The sequence below is a fragment of the Haliotis rubra genome, unplaced genomic scaffold, assembly GCF_003918875.1.
Source record: "Haliotis rubra isolate DU_JTF1 unplaced genomic scaffold, ASM391887v1 Scf429, whole genome shotgun sequence".
Taxonomy (NCBI): Eukaryota; Metazoa; Mollusca; class Gastropoda; order Lepetellida; family Haliotidae; genus Haliotis; species Haliotis rubra.
The window spans coordinates 759,118-774,169 of NW_025767112.1; the positions used below are offsets into that span (position 1 = coordinate 759,118).

General features: G+C 43.2%; 1 protein-coding gene across 1 annotated transcript in view; it reads left to right on the forward strand.

Moving 5' to 3' along the window:
• LOC124288909 (tetratricopeptide repeat protein 28-like) overlaps positions 1–15,052 on the forward strand; it is a 223,761-nt gene that overhangs the window by 106,540 nt on the left and 102,169 nt on the right. The window contains 2 exon segments of the mRNA XM_046725502.1: positions 2,210–2,487; positions 4,142–4,394. Of these exon segments, the coding sequence (XP_046581458.1) occupies positions 2,210–2,487; positions 4,142–4,394 (531 nt within the window).

The following is a 15,052-nucleotide window of genomic DNA, read 5'->3' on the forward strand; positions in this document are numbered from 1 at the left end:
GGGACCAGGCAGAAATACTCCATGTCGAGTTCCAGTCATTGCTGGACAAGGCAGCCATCAAGATGGTTCGAAGAGGTCAGGAAAACAAGGGATTTTACTCCATGTACTTCTTAGTGACCAAAAAGGATGGAGGGTGCAGACCCATTCTCAATCTAAAAGGGCTGAACAACATTATTGAGGTGCTTTCTTTCAAGATGGAGAAACTGCGATCAGTGATCTCATCTGTCAAGGCAGGGGATTGGCTGACATCAATCGACCTCAAAGACGCATATTTCCATGTCCCAGTGCACCCCAATTTCAAAAATTACCTTTGACGGGCAGTGCTACCAGTTTCACATGCTCCCCTTCAGCATCTCTGCGGCGCCAAGGGAGTTCACCAAATTGATGTTGATCTCAGATCGCAGGGCCGGTTTTGCCAGCCATACTTTGACAGATGACTGGCTCCTGAGGACATTAGGCCAACAGTTGAGTTCGGGATTATCTCCCAGTTGTACAGGTCGTTCCAGGTGGATCTGTTTGCCTCTGGAGTGACAAACCAGATTCCAGTGTTTTGCTCTCGGATTCTGAATCTGAGGGCGATTGCCGCCGATGCTTTCGATTGAACGGACAGGGTACTGTGGACTTTCCAAGGCAGCTTTCCTTGTGGCGATAATGTGTGGCAGATAGGCCGGCGACATTCACGCAATGTCAGTGGATCCTGAGCTGACCGTCTTTCACAGGGATAGGGTCAGCATTAGTTTGCAAGACTCTTGTAGCCCTAAGTTCTCAGGCTCGGCTCGGATCTCCTGGCTTTTACTCAGCCTCCTTTGTCCGGTACCTCTCTACGACGTGGCTTATAGCATAAGAACAGCGTCTATCCTTAAGGACAAACAACTGTTCTGCTATGGTTACACAATGCCATTTAGAAAGTGGTCAGATGTAACATATCTTCAACTGTTCTACTGTTATGGTGCTTCTACTGTTATTTCGGCGAACAAGCAAACCATTTCAAGGTGGCTTGTCTCTGCCATTGTTTGGGCTATATTCCCATGAGTAAACTCATTCGGTTTAGGGCAGTGACCACATCAAAGGCGTATGCTGCGGCACTGCCCATTGAGGAGATCTGCTTAGTGGCTATTTGGAGCCATCCGAGCACGTTCATCCGTACCTATCAGCTGAAACACTCTTGTGCGCCTGCTCGGTTTGTCCAGACAGTTCTCCTCACAGTGGGCGAAGTTGTAACTCTCTTGACGTTTGAGCTTTCGAGATTACATTATTCTGCTCTTCCTGGTGTTGGGTTATGTCATTCCTCCTTTTATCAGTGATGGTATTTGGTGGTCGTATTTTCCTGCACTTCAAATTGGCTTTTACAGCGTTGTTCTCGCTTCACTCATTATTTCCATCCCACCGCGCTTTGCTGGCTGGGTGTACGTTGCGGGGAATGGGTTGTCAAGTCCCCCCATACCATATTCTTCCAAACATTGTTGGTTGGGAGGTGGGGTTGATTGATATGCTTCTAAGCCAATCAGTGTATGAGCTTGGCATTTCTACTCCCTGCCCTAAACCACGCCCCTAGCCTGATTGACATTGGCAGTCAGGTGAGTGGGTAAGCGTGTTTTTCTGTCTCTGATCGGTGGTAGATTCCATTGGAGAATGCCCCTGAGGGGCCCTGTAGGGATGGTCTCACAAGACAAAAAGGTTTTTGTTTTGTATATATTTTTTATTAAAATATTGTACAACTGTCATAGGATTTTAAAATGGACATTTTAATGCATTATATGTACCCCAAGGAGGACTTTCTTCAAAGAATCAGAAACCTCTACAGGTTTGTTCGAGTTTTGATTACCTCAAGTATATAATAGAGGCAGTTATATAAGAACTAGTGAAAATGTAATCGTTAATTTCTGAGATTTGGTCCTTTTAGAGAATTGTGTATCATCATTATTTAGATGAAGTGAGTGACTGAGCATGCATGAGTGAGAATTTTCATGTGTGTGTGTTCATGTGTCTCTGCGTTTGTTTGTTTGTGTGTGAGTGAGTGAGTGGGTGAGTGGGTGGGTAAAGAGGAGACAAAATACACTGACACTGATGTCAAGGTGAGCTAAGGAACATTTTCCTTCTATGTATGTCATAACTTTCAAACAAATTACACATTTGCCTTGACAATGATTCAATAAAGTTTAACAGAAGTGCCTCTGTTTTATATGTTTAAGTTTTATTAATATTGCAGGAAGAGTACACCATGCACTAGGGCACCATACAAAAGCTGTTCAGTACCTGGAGCAAGGACTGAACATTGCTGAGCAGTTAGGACGGCGTGAAGATGAGGCCAAAATAAGGCATCGACTTGGGCTGTCTCTATGGGGAGATGGACGGTTGGATGAGTGTCAAATCCAGCTATATAAAGCAGCTGACTTGTTTGAGACAATCCGGCGAGAATCTCAGTGGAGCAGTGACTACAAACTGTCATTGTTTGACCTGCAATCAGCATGCTACCAAACACTTCAGGTAATGACCAACTCAGAAACATGTTTATGCCTCATTTTGTATCTCGGTTATCTCAATATTGTGTTGATTATATGTATCTTGACTTGACTAGATTCAACATTTGCTCAACTGTATGCCTGCAATATTCATTGTTTAGCTGTAGCCCCTGGTCACATTCTTCTTATCTGAAGCCTAAAGAAACAAGTGCCTGCAATATTCATTGTTTAGCAGTAGCCCCTGTTCACATTCTTCTTATCCCAAGCCTAAAGAAACAAGTGCCTGCAATATTCATTGTTTAGCAGTAGCCCCTGTTCACATTCTTCTTATCCCAAGCCTAAAGAAACAAGTGCCAGGATACAGAAACAGACTTTGTCTATCAGCCTCAGTTTCCACTGCAGAAGAACATGCTCAATATTTCTGCTTAAAACTTTGTACACACATCTGGCTTGCCATATAATGATGACATTTGCCATATAATGATGACATTTGCCATCAAGGATTTTTTTAGTTATTCCAAATGAGGGTTCCTGTTATGCAGAATATATATAATATACACTATGCACTGTTTTTAAGCACATCAGATGTAAGATGTTTGTTTGTAAAGAGGGGAAGGGTCAGGCTCAGTTATTGGGTTGAATGTGCCACAATGTACTCTGACAGACTCTCTCTTTATTCATTATGTTTGAGAAACATGAATTTAAGAACTGATTTTTTCCCTTGAAAGTCACGACAGTATTTATATTGACTTACATGTTTATGTGGCATGTCATATTGTTGTTAAGTTCAACAAACACAACAGAATCAGATTGTGTGTCTACCAAATATATATAGGAATGATATTTCATGGGGTTTTTAACTATTTTGAACCCTTGACATTAAGTATCGGGCAGATGACATCAGCCGTTTCAGATGGTAAGCCTACGTAAGATAGGTAATTAAGTGTTGTAATGGATTTATAGCATGATAAGAGGAATTAATCTTTAGTAAGATGGATACCAAGACTCTTAAATTAAGTCATCGCTTACTTGACATTCAGATTAAACATTCTTTCATTTGAGATAATTATTCTGTTTTGGTTTTTGCAACAAAGTAGCTATAATTTAGGTGATTCAGAACATTGCAATGATATTTTAGTTAATTCTTTATGTATTTTCAGCTTCTCTGAAATGGTTGTATGGATTTGGCTGAAATTAAATGTGTATGTTTGTCAGTGAAGTGTGAAGTGGGGTTCCATTTATTTTCAAGGTATCACAATTGGAATTTCCAGCTGATTTCATCTTTGATTTAAAGAAATATTTGAAACATCATCAAACGTGAAGAGACACGTTTGGGGAATCTTAACCAGAAAAGAAATATGGAAAATATATTGAAACCTAAAAATAATTAGCCATCAACCACTGTACAGAGAGTACAACTGGCAGCAAGGTCAATATTGGAGTCGGTATATTATTGCCCCACAACTGACGTTTCTCACATTTTCAACTTGGCCAGTACTAACTACTTATTCACCTGACTTACAGTTAAGCAAGCTAATGTCGTGACAACCACACTTCCACATTTCTGTAGTTCTTGTGCTTATAACTACCCCAACAGCTGAAACAGTTGTGAGTTAATCAGAGAGTAATAGTGCAGTTTTTATCCACCCGTGTTGTACAAAATCTTTGTCTTCTTTCAGAGAGTGTTGGTGGACCTTAGTCGTCCTGAGGAAGCACTTGCTGTGGCTGAAAGGGCATGCACTCGTGCTTTCATTGATCTGCTACTTGAAAGGCAAGCAGGTTCTGCAGGCTTGTTTAACGGAACAACTATGGATTTGTCTCCTATTACCATCGACCAGATCAACACAACTGTCAGTAAGCAGCATGGAGTGGTTTTGTACTTCTCCATTGCTGCTGGCTTTCTTTACAGCTGGCTTCTCACACCTAAAAATGGTGAGTCAACTTTATCATTCCTACAAATACATGCATCTAACACTGGATTGCCTTTTGCTCACTGGTTTAGGATCAAAATAAAATTTGTGTATTCTAAGATTTCTGTTTCTTCAAATTCTCATTGTGGGTAAATAAATCAATTATTAATTCCAAGTAACTGTGTTGTCTTTATTCCTGGTGGGGCGGTGGGGTAGCCCAGTGGTTAAAGCGTTGGCTCGTCACGCCGAAGACCCGGGTTCGATTCCCCACATGGGCACAATGTGTTAAGCCCATTTCTGGTGTCCCCCGCCATGATATTGCTGGAATATTGCTAAAAGCAGCGTTAAACTAAACTCAGTCAGTCAGTCAGTTTATTCCTGGTGGTCCACCAAGACACAATCTGTGGTAGCTATTTCCCCTTGTGGTCCACCAAAACACAATCTACAGTAGCTATTTCCCCTTGTGGTCCACCAAAACACAATCTACAGTAGCTATTTCCCCTTGTGGTCCACCAAAACACAATCTACAGTAGCTATTTTCCATTGTGGTCCACCAAAACACAATTTACAGTAGCTATTTTCCATTGTGGTCCACTAAAACACAATCTACAATAGCTATTTCCCCTGGTAGTCCACCAAAACACAATCTACAGTAGCTATTTCCCCTTGTGGTCCACCAAAACACAATCTGTGGTAGCTATTTCCCCTTGTGGTCCACCAAAACACAATCTACAGTAGCTATTTTCCATTGTGGTCCACCAAAACACAATGTACAGTAGCTATTTTCCATTGTGGTCCACTAAAACACAATCTACAATAGCTATTTCCCCTGGTAGTCCACCAAAACACAATCTACAGTAGCTATTTCCCCTGGTGGTCCACCAAAACACAATCTACAGTAGCTAATTTTTCCTTATCCTGACTCATGCTCTTTTGCTTGTCTTCTTCTTCTTGCGAACATAGTGGAACACTTGTATCTCCCTAATTGAAGCTCCCTTCAATGTAAAATCACTAATTAGAACCCACCACGAGTTGCCTCCCTCTCCCAAAATGTGCGGGAACGGAGGCGCCACCTCTGCCCATATGCTTCACTCTCTCCTTCTTCGCCCAGTGAGCAGGATGTGAGAGCACCTGTGTCTCCCTACACTTTATATCCTTACGACAACGATTATTTTTAGTTAGTTACCTCTGATAGGCATCTATAGAGGTTTAGCTAGTATCCTTCAACATTATGTATTGATATTTATTCGTGTTTCTACTGTTTATTCACGGGACGCCGTGATTGTTCAGTGATTACATTGATGAAAATCTGTACTATTTGCAGGTTACGTTTTTCTGCTGCTGATCCGCATTTAATATGCCCTAGCTGTACTGCGCCATGTTCATTTTCTTCACGTTGCAGTTGCTGTACTAATTTATCCAATTCTGCCTTTAATAAATATTTACTTTGCATTTGAGACGCGCAGCAGATAGGTCACGTAAGCAGAGTCTAGCCATGACTGATACACCTGAACCCCTCGCCAGTCAACTGCTGTTGGTCGACCACCCTCCCGTCTGGTGTTCAGCGTCCTGCTTCCCCAGACATCCCGTCATCGCAGCCGAAGACTAGAGGGCTTCTACTGCATCTCAACGCAGACTCCGAGCCCCCAGGGCAGCGTCGACCTCTGAGGGGAAATCAACGAAGTCTACTAGAACTTTCTCAGCCGAGATTGTTCCCGTCGCAGATTTGGGCCTGTATGATGATCAGCCGATCATCATACCTGATGTACATCAAAAGAATGACCGATGTCGGCAACATTGATGTCAGCGCAGATCAACATGCAGCCTGATGTACCAACGCTGATGTCCGATGATCTTCCTGAGGGTCCCGTCTCTACCAACGCAGATGGGGCAGCTACTACTTCATCGTAGACCGTCCCAGACGACCTGATGCGTCAGATTATGGAGATGATGTAAGACCGCTACGGTCTGGAGAGGCAACCAGCCTTGAGCCTTCGCGAAGGCTCCAACGTAGCGGTCACATCAGAGGGACCCCCTGTCAGCGAAGCAACTGCTACGAAGCCATCGTCGAGGAAGCCACCTTCGCGAAGGTCGTCACAGCCCACCGCCACGAAGGACCCAGATGTTCAGCATCCAAGTCATCTTCGTCTAGAAGGTCATCGAGGGATTCACCGAGAGCTTCGCGAAGCTATCAACGTTCACCACATAGATCTCCGCGAAGGTCACCATACAGACGCAGCTCGTCACGCCGTTTTCCACGTCGATCTCCTCGCCTGTCTCCACGTTGATCTCTTCGTCGTTCACATCGTAGATCTACTCACAGATACGGATTCAGCGTTCGTGAAGACATTCGCGAAGGAGAATTCTTCCATCCCCGGATACAGAATCAGATGACAAGCGTTCGCATAGGCGGTCGCGTAGAACCAGTCACCACTCCCCAAGTACGGACTCAGATGAGCCTTCGCGAAGCCCTTTGCGAAGGACGTCAGCTACAGTTTACAAGACATCTTCGTCCTATAGTTTGTCGAGGGATTCACTAGGACCTTCGCGAAGCTACAGGTCACCCTAAACATCACAGTACTTTGTCTATCAACTAAACGCTACATGTCATCACCGAGCCTGCGCGAAGGCATTCGCACAGACATCCACAAGACAGAGACGTCGCAGTACTTAACTTTTAACAGAACGTTACTTATAGTCTATAAGTTACGCGAAGGACTGTCTACAGATGAAGAGCCTAATAAAGGATGGCCGACTACCTACATCAAGGGCATCAACGACGCTTCGCAGATCATCACAGGAATCACCATTTCCGTATATATTGCCAGGTAGGCAATTCCGGACTACGAAACGATTATCTACATGCAAGGAGCCATACAGGCACACCAAGTTGACCACTACGCAGATCACTACGCAGATCGTCAAGATTATACAACTAGGACACGAAATAGCATCATCCTAGAATGGGAATATCTTCATCGGTACACAGACGAAAGATAGATAATACAGTACAAGAGAGATAATCTTGTCAGTATTCATCACTAGCATGGACCATCAGACGGAATCCAGGACAGGATTCACATAGATTGATATATCTACATTAGTAGATTCATGACCTTATAGAGATCTTCACCTTCGGACAGATCTGCAGACAATTTCAATATCGGAATTGAACAGCAGCCTTGCTACAGCAAGTAAAATACATAATCGTCAACGATTTCCTGAGAAGTTCAGCATTAATTCTACAATTACGACGCTGCATTGATGTATGCAGTCTACAAGCTGACAACGTAAAAGTTTTATTGAGCCTATAGAAGGACGACGGCATTATCTTCAAGACTGAAGTTACATTCACAGCAGCCAGGAAAATAACCTACCCAGCATTGATATTACACGGCGAAATATTCGGGCGTTTACCATTAACCCTCGACACACGTGGTCACTCGTGTAACTTCGGAAAGTTACGGACAAGACCGACAATTGATCAAATATCAACGACGGCACTAGATTATACAAGGTTCTTTTTCCTGCTACACCGGTGACATCACAGCGCGGCTACACTACAGAATCAAAATGCTTTGTTCTGATTGGACCGCGAGGGACAACGCCCTGCGCAGAGGTCGGTCATAGTTCACAGTTCAAGACATGGGTTGCAAGTGACAACAACATGTCAGTGAGCGAGCAACGCCTCCATTACAGTTCAGTTAGACTGGACCTTCATGATTTGGCTGCCTTCATGGGGTTAGAGACCTCCCCTGTCAATTAAGGACGAGGGCACGGCAGTCAGGCGATTTTTACATAAAGTTTCAACGATGGCAGTCACAGAGTCAGCCATCGCTTCATTTCCTTACAGACACGGGAAGGGTGTCAAGTTTGTAGGATATAGATACAAGTTTTTGTATCTCAAGCACTACTCTCTCCGTTTTTACTACGAAGTGGTGGAATCTGTTGGGGTTTCGCTCTTCAGCACAAGACATGAAATGCAAAGAGAATTATCATTACGCCCACTACTGGTCTTCATGAATGTACAACCGGATGATACGGACAGGTTATAACCTATATCTATATATGGTGAACTCCGTGTGAGGAGGGTTGCAGACGCACCTAATTAGCGGAGTCACAGTACAAAGACGCATCTCTATGGGGACGCATCTCTCCTAGAGTGGGACCACATCTTGACAACAATATGTCAGCTGTGATATGGACCATAGCAGACACGATCTGCACTTCCACAGGCTGGAAATGAAACCAGCAATAAACGCCATACTTCACCGGATCAGCTTTTTATAAATGCTCATCTAACGGTACACACAGTCACCTCCACAGGGACTGTCTGCATTCACAGAAGGATCAACAAAAGTTGGCGAACCTTCTGGACCTCTGCTTTCAGTTGATCAGCATAACAGTCAAATTGACTATCCATAGCAGTAAACACCACATTCCAAGAACCAAGAATGTGTTAGCAGTACACTATCATGTTCAACGCAGCCATTCTCAACAGACTGGATGCTATATTTAAAGATCTTCAAACAGATCATATAAGAGAGGGTTGAACCTTGAAGAGTTCTCTTCCCCACAAGGTTCAACTAATAACACAGGGGCAACGGACATGCGAAGCATCTCCTGCCTAGGTCTAAACTCTTACGTGTTTTCCACCAGCTCTAATACCTAGGGTATTGCAGAAATCAGTCAGGCGAGAGACCCACAACTATTTGGGGCACGCCTTTTGGCCAGCGAGAATAGGAATTCATATTTTCATACAAGACCCAGGACTGCTTCTACTGCAACTACCAGAGTGTACGAATCTACTAGTACATCCTCACACAAAATAAGCGCACGGAAACCCAGAAGCATTCCAACTTTACGTATGGACTGTTTTTAAGCGTGTTAAACAACAGAGGTTACTCAGCCAGAGCGGCAAAAGCAGTCACGCTTGCTTTACGCAATGCTACACGCAACTTGTATTATGACAAGTGACACAGTTTTGAGATATACGCTGCTAAAAAAGGGATTTACAGCTAGAAATGCTACACATCCTCAAGTGGCAGACTACCTTTGTCACCTACGACAAATTAAACGTCTAAAAGGCTCGACACTGTCAACATATCTCGCAGCACTAAGTTCAGTGATAACTATGAGAACGGGTGCCAAGCTAATGAAAACGCCAGAGTTACTGGCCTTACTTCGTTCATTCTGATTGGAGGATCAGAAATAGAGGTTTCGCGCTCCAGTATGGGATCTAAATATAGTGTTCCAACACCTCACATGTGAGGCTTATGAACCACTGGAATCAACATCGTTCGAATTTCTGACGCAGAAAACACTGTTCCTGTTATCCCTAGCAACGGCAGCCAGGATGTCAGAAATCCACGCTCTAGATTACGAGAGATCACGTTTTGATGACAATCAAAACACAGTGCATATGAGACCGAGATGGGACTTTATCGCCAAGAATCAATTGCCAGGTCAACCAGAGTCGGCCTGGTGGCTGTAAGGTACAGCGTCCGCATATGAATCTGAAATATACAGTTCCAATCCTGCTAGGGAAAATATTTGCAAAAGATTATTCCACGTCCCTGCACTTTCCTCGATCCTCGGACCTCATGATACGCTTGACCTATCATTATGCTCAGTCAGAGCATTCATAGTTTATCTACAACGATCCAAAACGAGGCAATGAAAACTCAAGCGGTTATTCATCCCTCTTTGACAGCGACTCAGACCGAAGTCTCTCGTACCACAATATCGATTTGGATCAGAACTGTCATACTTCGAGCCCACTAGGCTGCAGGACTCGACCCTCCAAGAGCATCTAATCCCATGAAATTAGAGCACTGGCTCCGACACTCGCTCTACTCGGAAATTGCTCGTTGAATACCACTATGGAGGGCTGCTTTGGATATCCGACATGGTGTTTGCCAACAACTATCTGAGAGATAACGCCACCGAGGACGTCTCAGGTATTCACCATTTCGGTCCCTTAGTCCTCACACAGCAGTTGACAGTTCCTCGCGGACGATGAGACATAGTCTCACGAGATTATTTCTGTATATACTAATTCAGTATTATCTAGCTTACAACTCCACGGAGTTTGTTGCTATTTATGTATATCTTAAGCCTACATTAGTCTTAAGCCCAGTACTTGTGTTACATGTACAATTGGGGTCGCTTCTCCACTTTGGAGTCGACTTATTATTATTATTATTATTATTATTATTATGATTATTATTATTATCATAATATCTAAATATTGTAGTACCCCATCTATGGCAGCTGGTAGAACTTATGTATTATAGCAGCAGGAATTATATGAATTACAGTGCCATTATGAAGTTCCCGTAGGGGTTATTACATATATAAATCACTAATTACTAAAATCCAAAGTATTCTGTTTCCTACCTCCGTTTCCGTAGGATTCTACAAGCAAAAGAGCATGAGTCAGGATAAGGAAAAATATGTAATTTTCTGAATAAAATTGATATTTTATACTTATCCTGACTCATGAGGTAAACCCTCCCATCCTCCCCACATAACACTTTGGATTTCTCTGAAAATTCAAATGTTGGGCTCGTTAAACAGGAGAGAGTGAAGCATATGGGCAGAGGTGGCGCCTCCGTTCCCGCGCATTTTGGGAGAGGGAGGCAACTCGTGGTGGGTACTAATTAGTGATTTTACATTGAAGGGAGCTTCAATTAGGGAGATACAAGTGTTCCACTATGTTCGCAAGAAGAAGAAGACAAGCAAAAGAGCATGAGTCAGGATAAGTATAAAATATCAATTTTATTTAGAAAATTACATTTTCCCATTGTGGTCCACCAAAACACAATTTACAGTAGCTAGTTTCCCTTGTGGTCCACCAAAACACAATCTACAGTAGCTATTTTCCCTTGTGGTCCACCAAAACACAATCTACCATAGCTATTTCCCCTGGTGGTCCACCAAAACACAATCTACAGTAGCTATTTTCCATTGTGGCCCACCAAAACACAATCTACAGTAGCTATTTTCCCTTGTGGTCCACCAAAACACAATCTAGAGTAGCTATTTCCCCTTGTGGTTCACCAAAACACAATCTACAGTAGCTATTTCTCCTGGTGGTCCACCAAAACACAGTCTACAGTAGCTATTTTCCCTGGTGGTCAACCAAAACACAATCTACCGTAGCTATTTCCCCTTGTGGTCCACCAAAACACAATCTACAGTAGTTATTTTCCATTGTGGCCCACAAAAACACAATCTACAGTAGCTATTTTCCCCGATGGTCCACCAAAACACAATCTACAGTAGCTATTTCCCCTGGTGGTCCACCAAAACACAATCTACAGTAGCTATTTCCCCTTGTGGTCCACCAAAACACAATCTACAGTAGCTATTTTCCATTGTGGTCCACCAAAACACAATCTACAGTAGCTATTTTCCAATGTGGCCCACCAAAACACAATCTACAGTAGCTATTTCCCCTGGTGGTCCACCAAAACACAATCTACAGTAGCTATTTTCCCTGGTGGTCCACCAAAACACAATCTACAGTAGCTATTTCCCCTGGTGATCCACCAAAACACAATCTACAGTAGCTATTTTCCATTGTGGCCCACCAAAACACAATGTGTGATAGCTATTTCCCCTGGTGGTCCACCAAAACACAATCTACAGTAGCTATTTTCCATTGTGGTCCACCAAAACAAGCTACCATAGCTATTTCCCCTGGTGGTCCACCAAAAGACAATCTACCGTAGCTATTTCCCCTGGTGATCCACCTAAACACAATCAACAGTAGCTATTTACCCTGGTGGTCCACCAAAACACAATCTACAGTAGCTATTTTCCAATGTGACCCACCAAAACACAGTCTACAGTAGCTATTTCCCCTGGTGGTCCACCAAAACACAATCTACAGTAGCTATTTCCCCTGGTGGTCCACCAGAACACAATCTACAGTAGCTATTTTCCATTGTGGTCCACCAAAACACAATCTACCGTAGCTATTTCCCCTTGTGGTCCACCAAAACACAATCTACATTAGCTATTTTCCATTGTGGTCCACCAAAACACAATCTACAGTAGCTATTTCCCCTGGTGGTCCACCAAAACACAATCTACAGTAGCTATTTCCCCTGGTGGTCCACCAAAACACAATCTACAGTAGCTATTTTCCATTGTGGTCCACCAAAACACAATCTACAGTAGCTATTTTCCATTGTGGCCCACCAAAACACAATCTACAGTAGCTATTTCCCCTGGTGGTCCACCAAAACACAATCTACAGTAGCTATTTTCCCCGCCGGTCCACCAAAACACAATCTACAGTAGCTATTTCCCCTGGTGGTCCACCAAAACACAATCTACAGTAGCTATTTCCCCTGGTGGTCCACCAAAACACAATCTACAGTAGCTATTTTCCCTTGTGGCCCATCAAAACACAGTCTACAGTAGCTATTTTCCCTGGTGCTCCACCCAAACACAATCTACCGTAGCTATTTCCCCTGGTGGTCCACCAAAACACAATCTACCGTAGCTATTTCCCCTTGTGGTCCACCAAAACACAATCTACAGTAGTTATTTTCCATTGTGGCCCACAAAAACACAATCTACAGTAGCTATTTTCCCCGATGGTCCACGAAAACACAATCTACAGTAGCTATTTCCCCTGGTGGTCCACCAAAACACAATCTACAGTAGCTATTTTCCCTTGTGGTCCACCAAAACACAATCTACAGTAGCTATTTCCCCTGGTGGTCCACCAAAACACAGTCTACAGTAGCTATTTCCCCTTGTGGCCCACCAAAACACAATCTACAGTAGCTATTTCCCCTTGTGGTCCACCAAAACAAAATCTACAGTGGCTGTTTTCCATTGTGGCCCACCAAAACACAATCTACCATAGCTATTTTCCATTGTGGCCCATCAAAACACAGTCTACAGTAGCTATTTTCCCTGGTGGTCCACCCAAACACAATCTACCGTAGCTATTTCCCCTTGTGGTCCACCAAAACACAATCTACAGTAGCTATTTCCCCTTGTGGTCCACCAAAACAAAATCTACAGTAACTATTTTCATTGTGGCCCACCAAAACACAATCTACAGTAGCTATTTTCCATTGTGGCCCACCAAAACACAATCTACAGTAGCTATTTCCCCTTGTGGTCCACCAAAACACAATCTACAGTAGCTATTTTCCATTGTGGTCCACAAAACACAATCTACAGTAGCTATTTTCCATTTGGTCCACCAAAACACAATCTACAGTAGCTATTTTCCATTGTGGTCCACCAAAACACAATCTACAGTAGCTATTTTCCCCGATGGTCCACCAAAACACAATCTACAGTAGCTATTTTCCATTGTGGTCCACCAAAACACAATCGACAGCGGCTATTTCCCCTTGTGGTCCACCAAAACACAATCTACAGTAGCTATTTCCCCTGGTGGTCCACTAAAAAACACAATCTACAGTAGCTATTTTCATTGTGGTCCACCAAAACACAATCTACAATAGCTATTTCCCCTGGTGGTCCACCAAAACACAATCTACAGTAGCTATTTTCCATTGTGGTTCACCAAAACACAATCTACAGTAGCTATTTCTCCTGGTGGTCCACCAAAACACAATCTACAGTAGCTATTTTCCATTGTGGTCCACCAAAACACAATCTGTGATAGCTATTTCCCTGGTGGTCCACCAAAACACAATCTACAGTAGCTATTTTCCATTGTGGTCCACAAAACACAAGCTACCATAGCTATTTTCCCTGGTGGTCCACCAAAACACAATCTACAGTAGCTATTTTCCCTGGTGGTCCACCAAAACACAATCTACAGTAGCTATTTCCCCTTGTGGTCCACCAAAACACAATCTACAGTAGCTATTTTCCATTGTGGCCCACAAAAACACAGTCTACAGTAGCTATTTTCCATTGTGGCCCACAAAAACACAGTCTACAGTAGCTATTTTCCCTGGTGGTCCACCAAAACACAATCTACAGTAGCTATTTTCCCCTTGTGGTCCACCAAAACACAATCTACAGTAGCTATTTTCCTTGTGGTCCACCAAAACACAATCTACCGTAGCTATTTTCCCTGGTGGTCCACCAAAACACAATCTACAGTAGCTATTTTCATTGTGGCCCACCAAAACACAATCTACAGTAGCTATTTTCCCCTGGTGGCCCACCAAAACAGTCTACAGTAGCTATTTCCCCTGGTGATCAACCAAAACACAATCTACAGTAGCTATTTCCCCTGGTGGTCCACCAAAACAAAATCTACAGTAGCTATTTTCCATTGTGACCCACCAAAACACCATCTACAATAGCTATTTCCCCTGGTGGTCCACCAAAACACAATCTACAGTAGCTTTTTTCCATTGTTGCCCACCAAAACAGTCTACAGTAGCTATTTCCCCTGGTGATCAACCAAAACACAATCTACAGTAGCTATTTCCCCATGTGGTCCACCAAAACAAAATCTACAGTAGCTATTTTCCATTGTGACCCACCAAAACACCATCTACAATAGCTATTTCCCCTGGTGGTCCACCAAAACACAATCTACAGTAGCTATTTCCCCTGGTGGTCCACCAAAACACAATCTACAGTAGGTATTTCCCCTGGTGGTCCACCAAAACACAATCTAATTTAGAGAAGTGAAATTCTACTCACTGATGTCATGTCAGTTTGAAA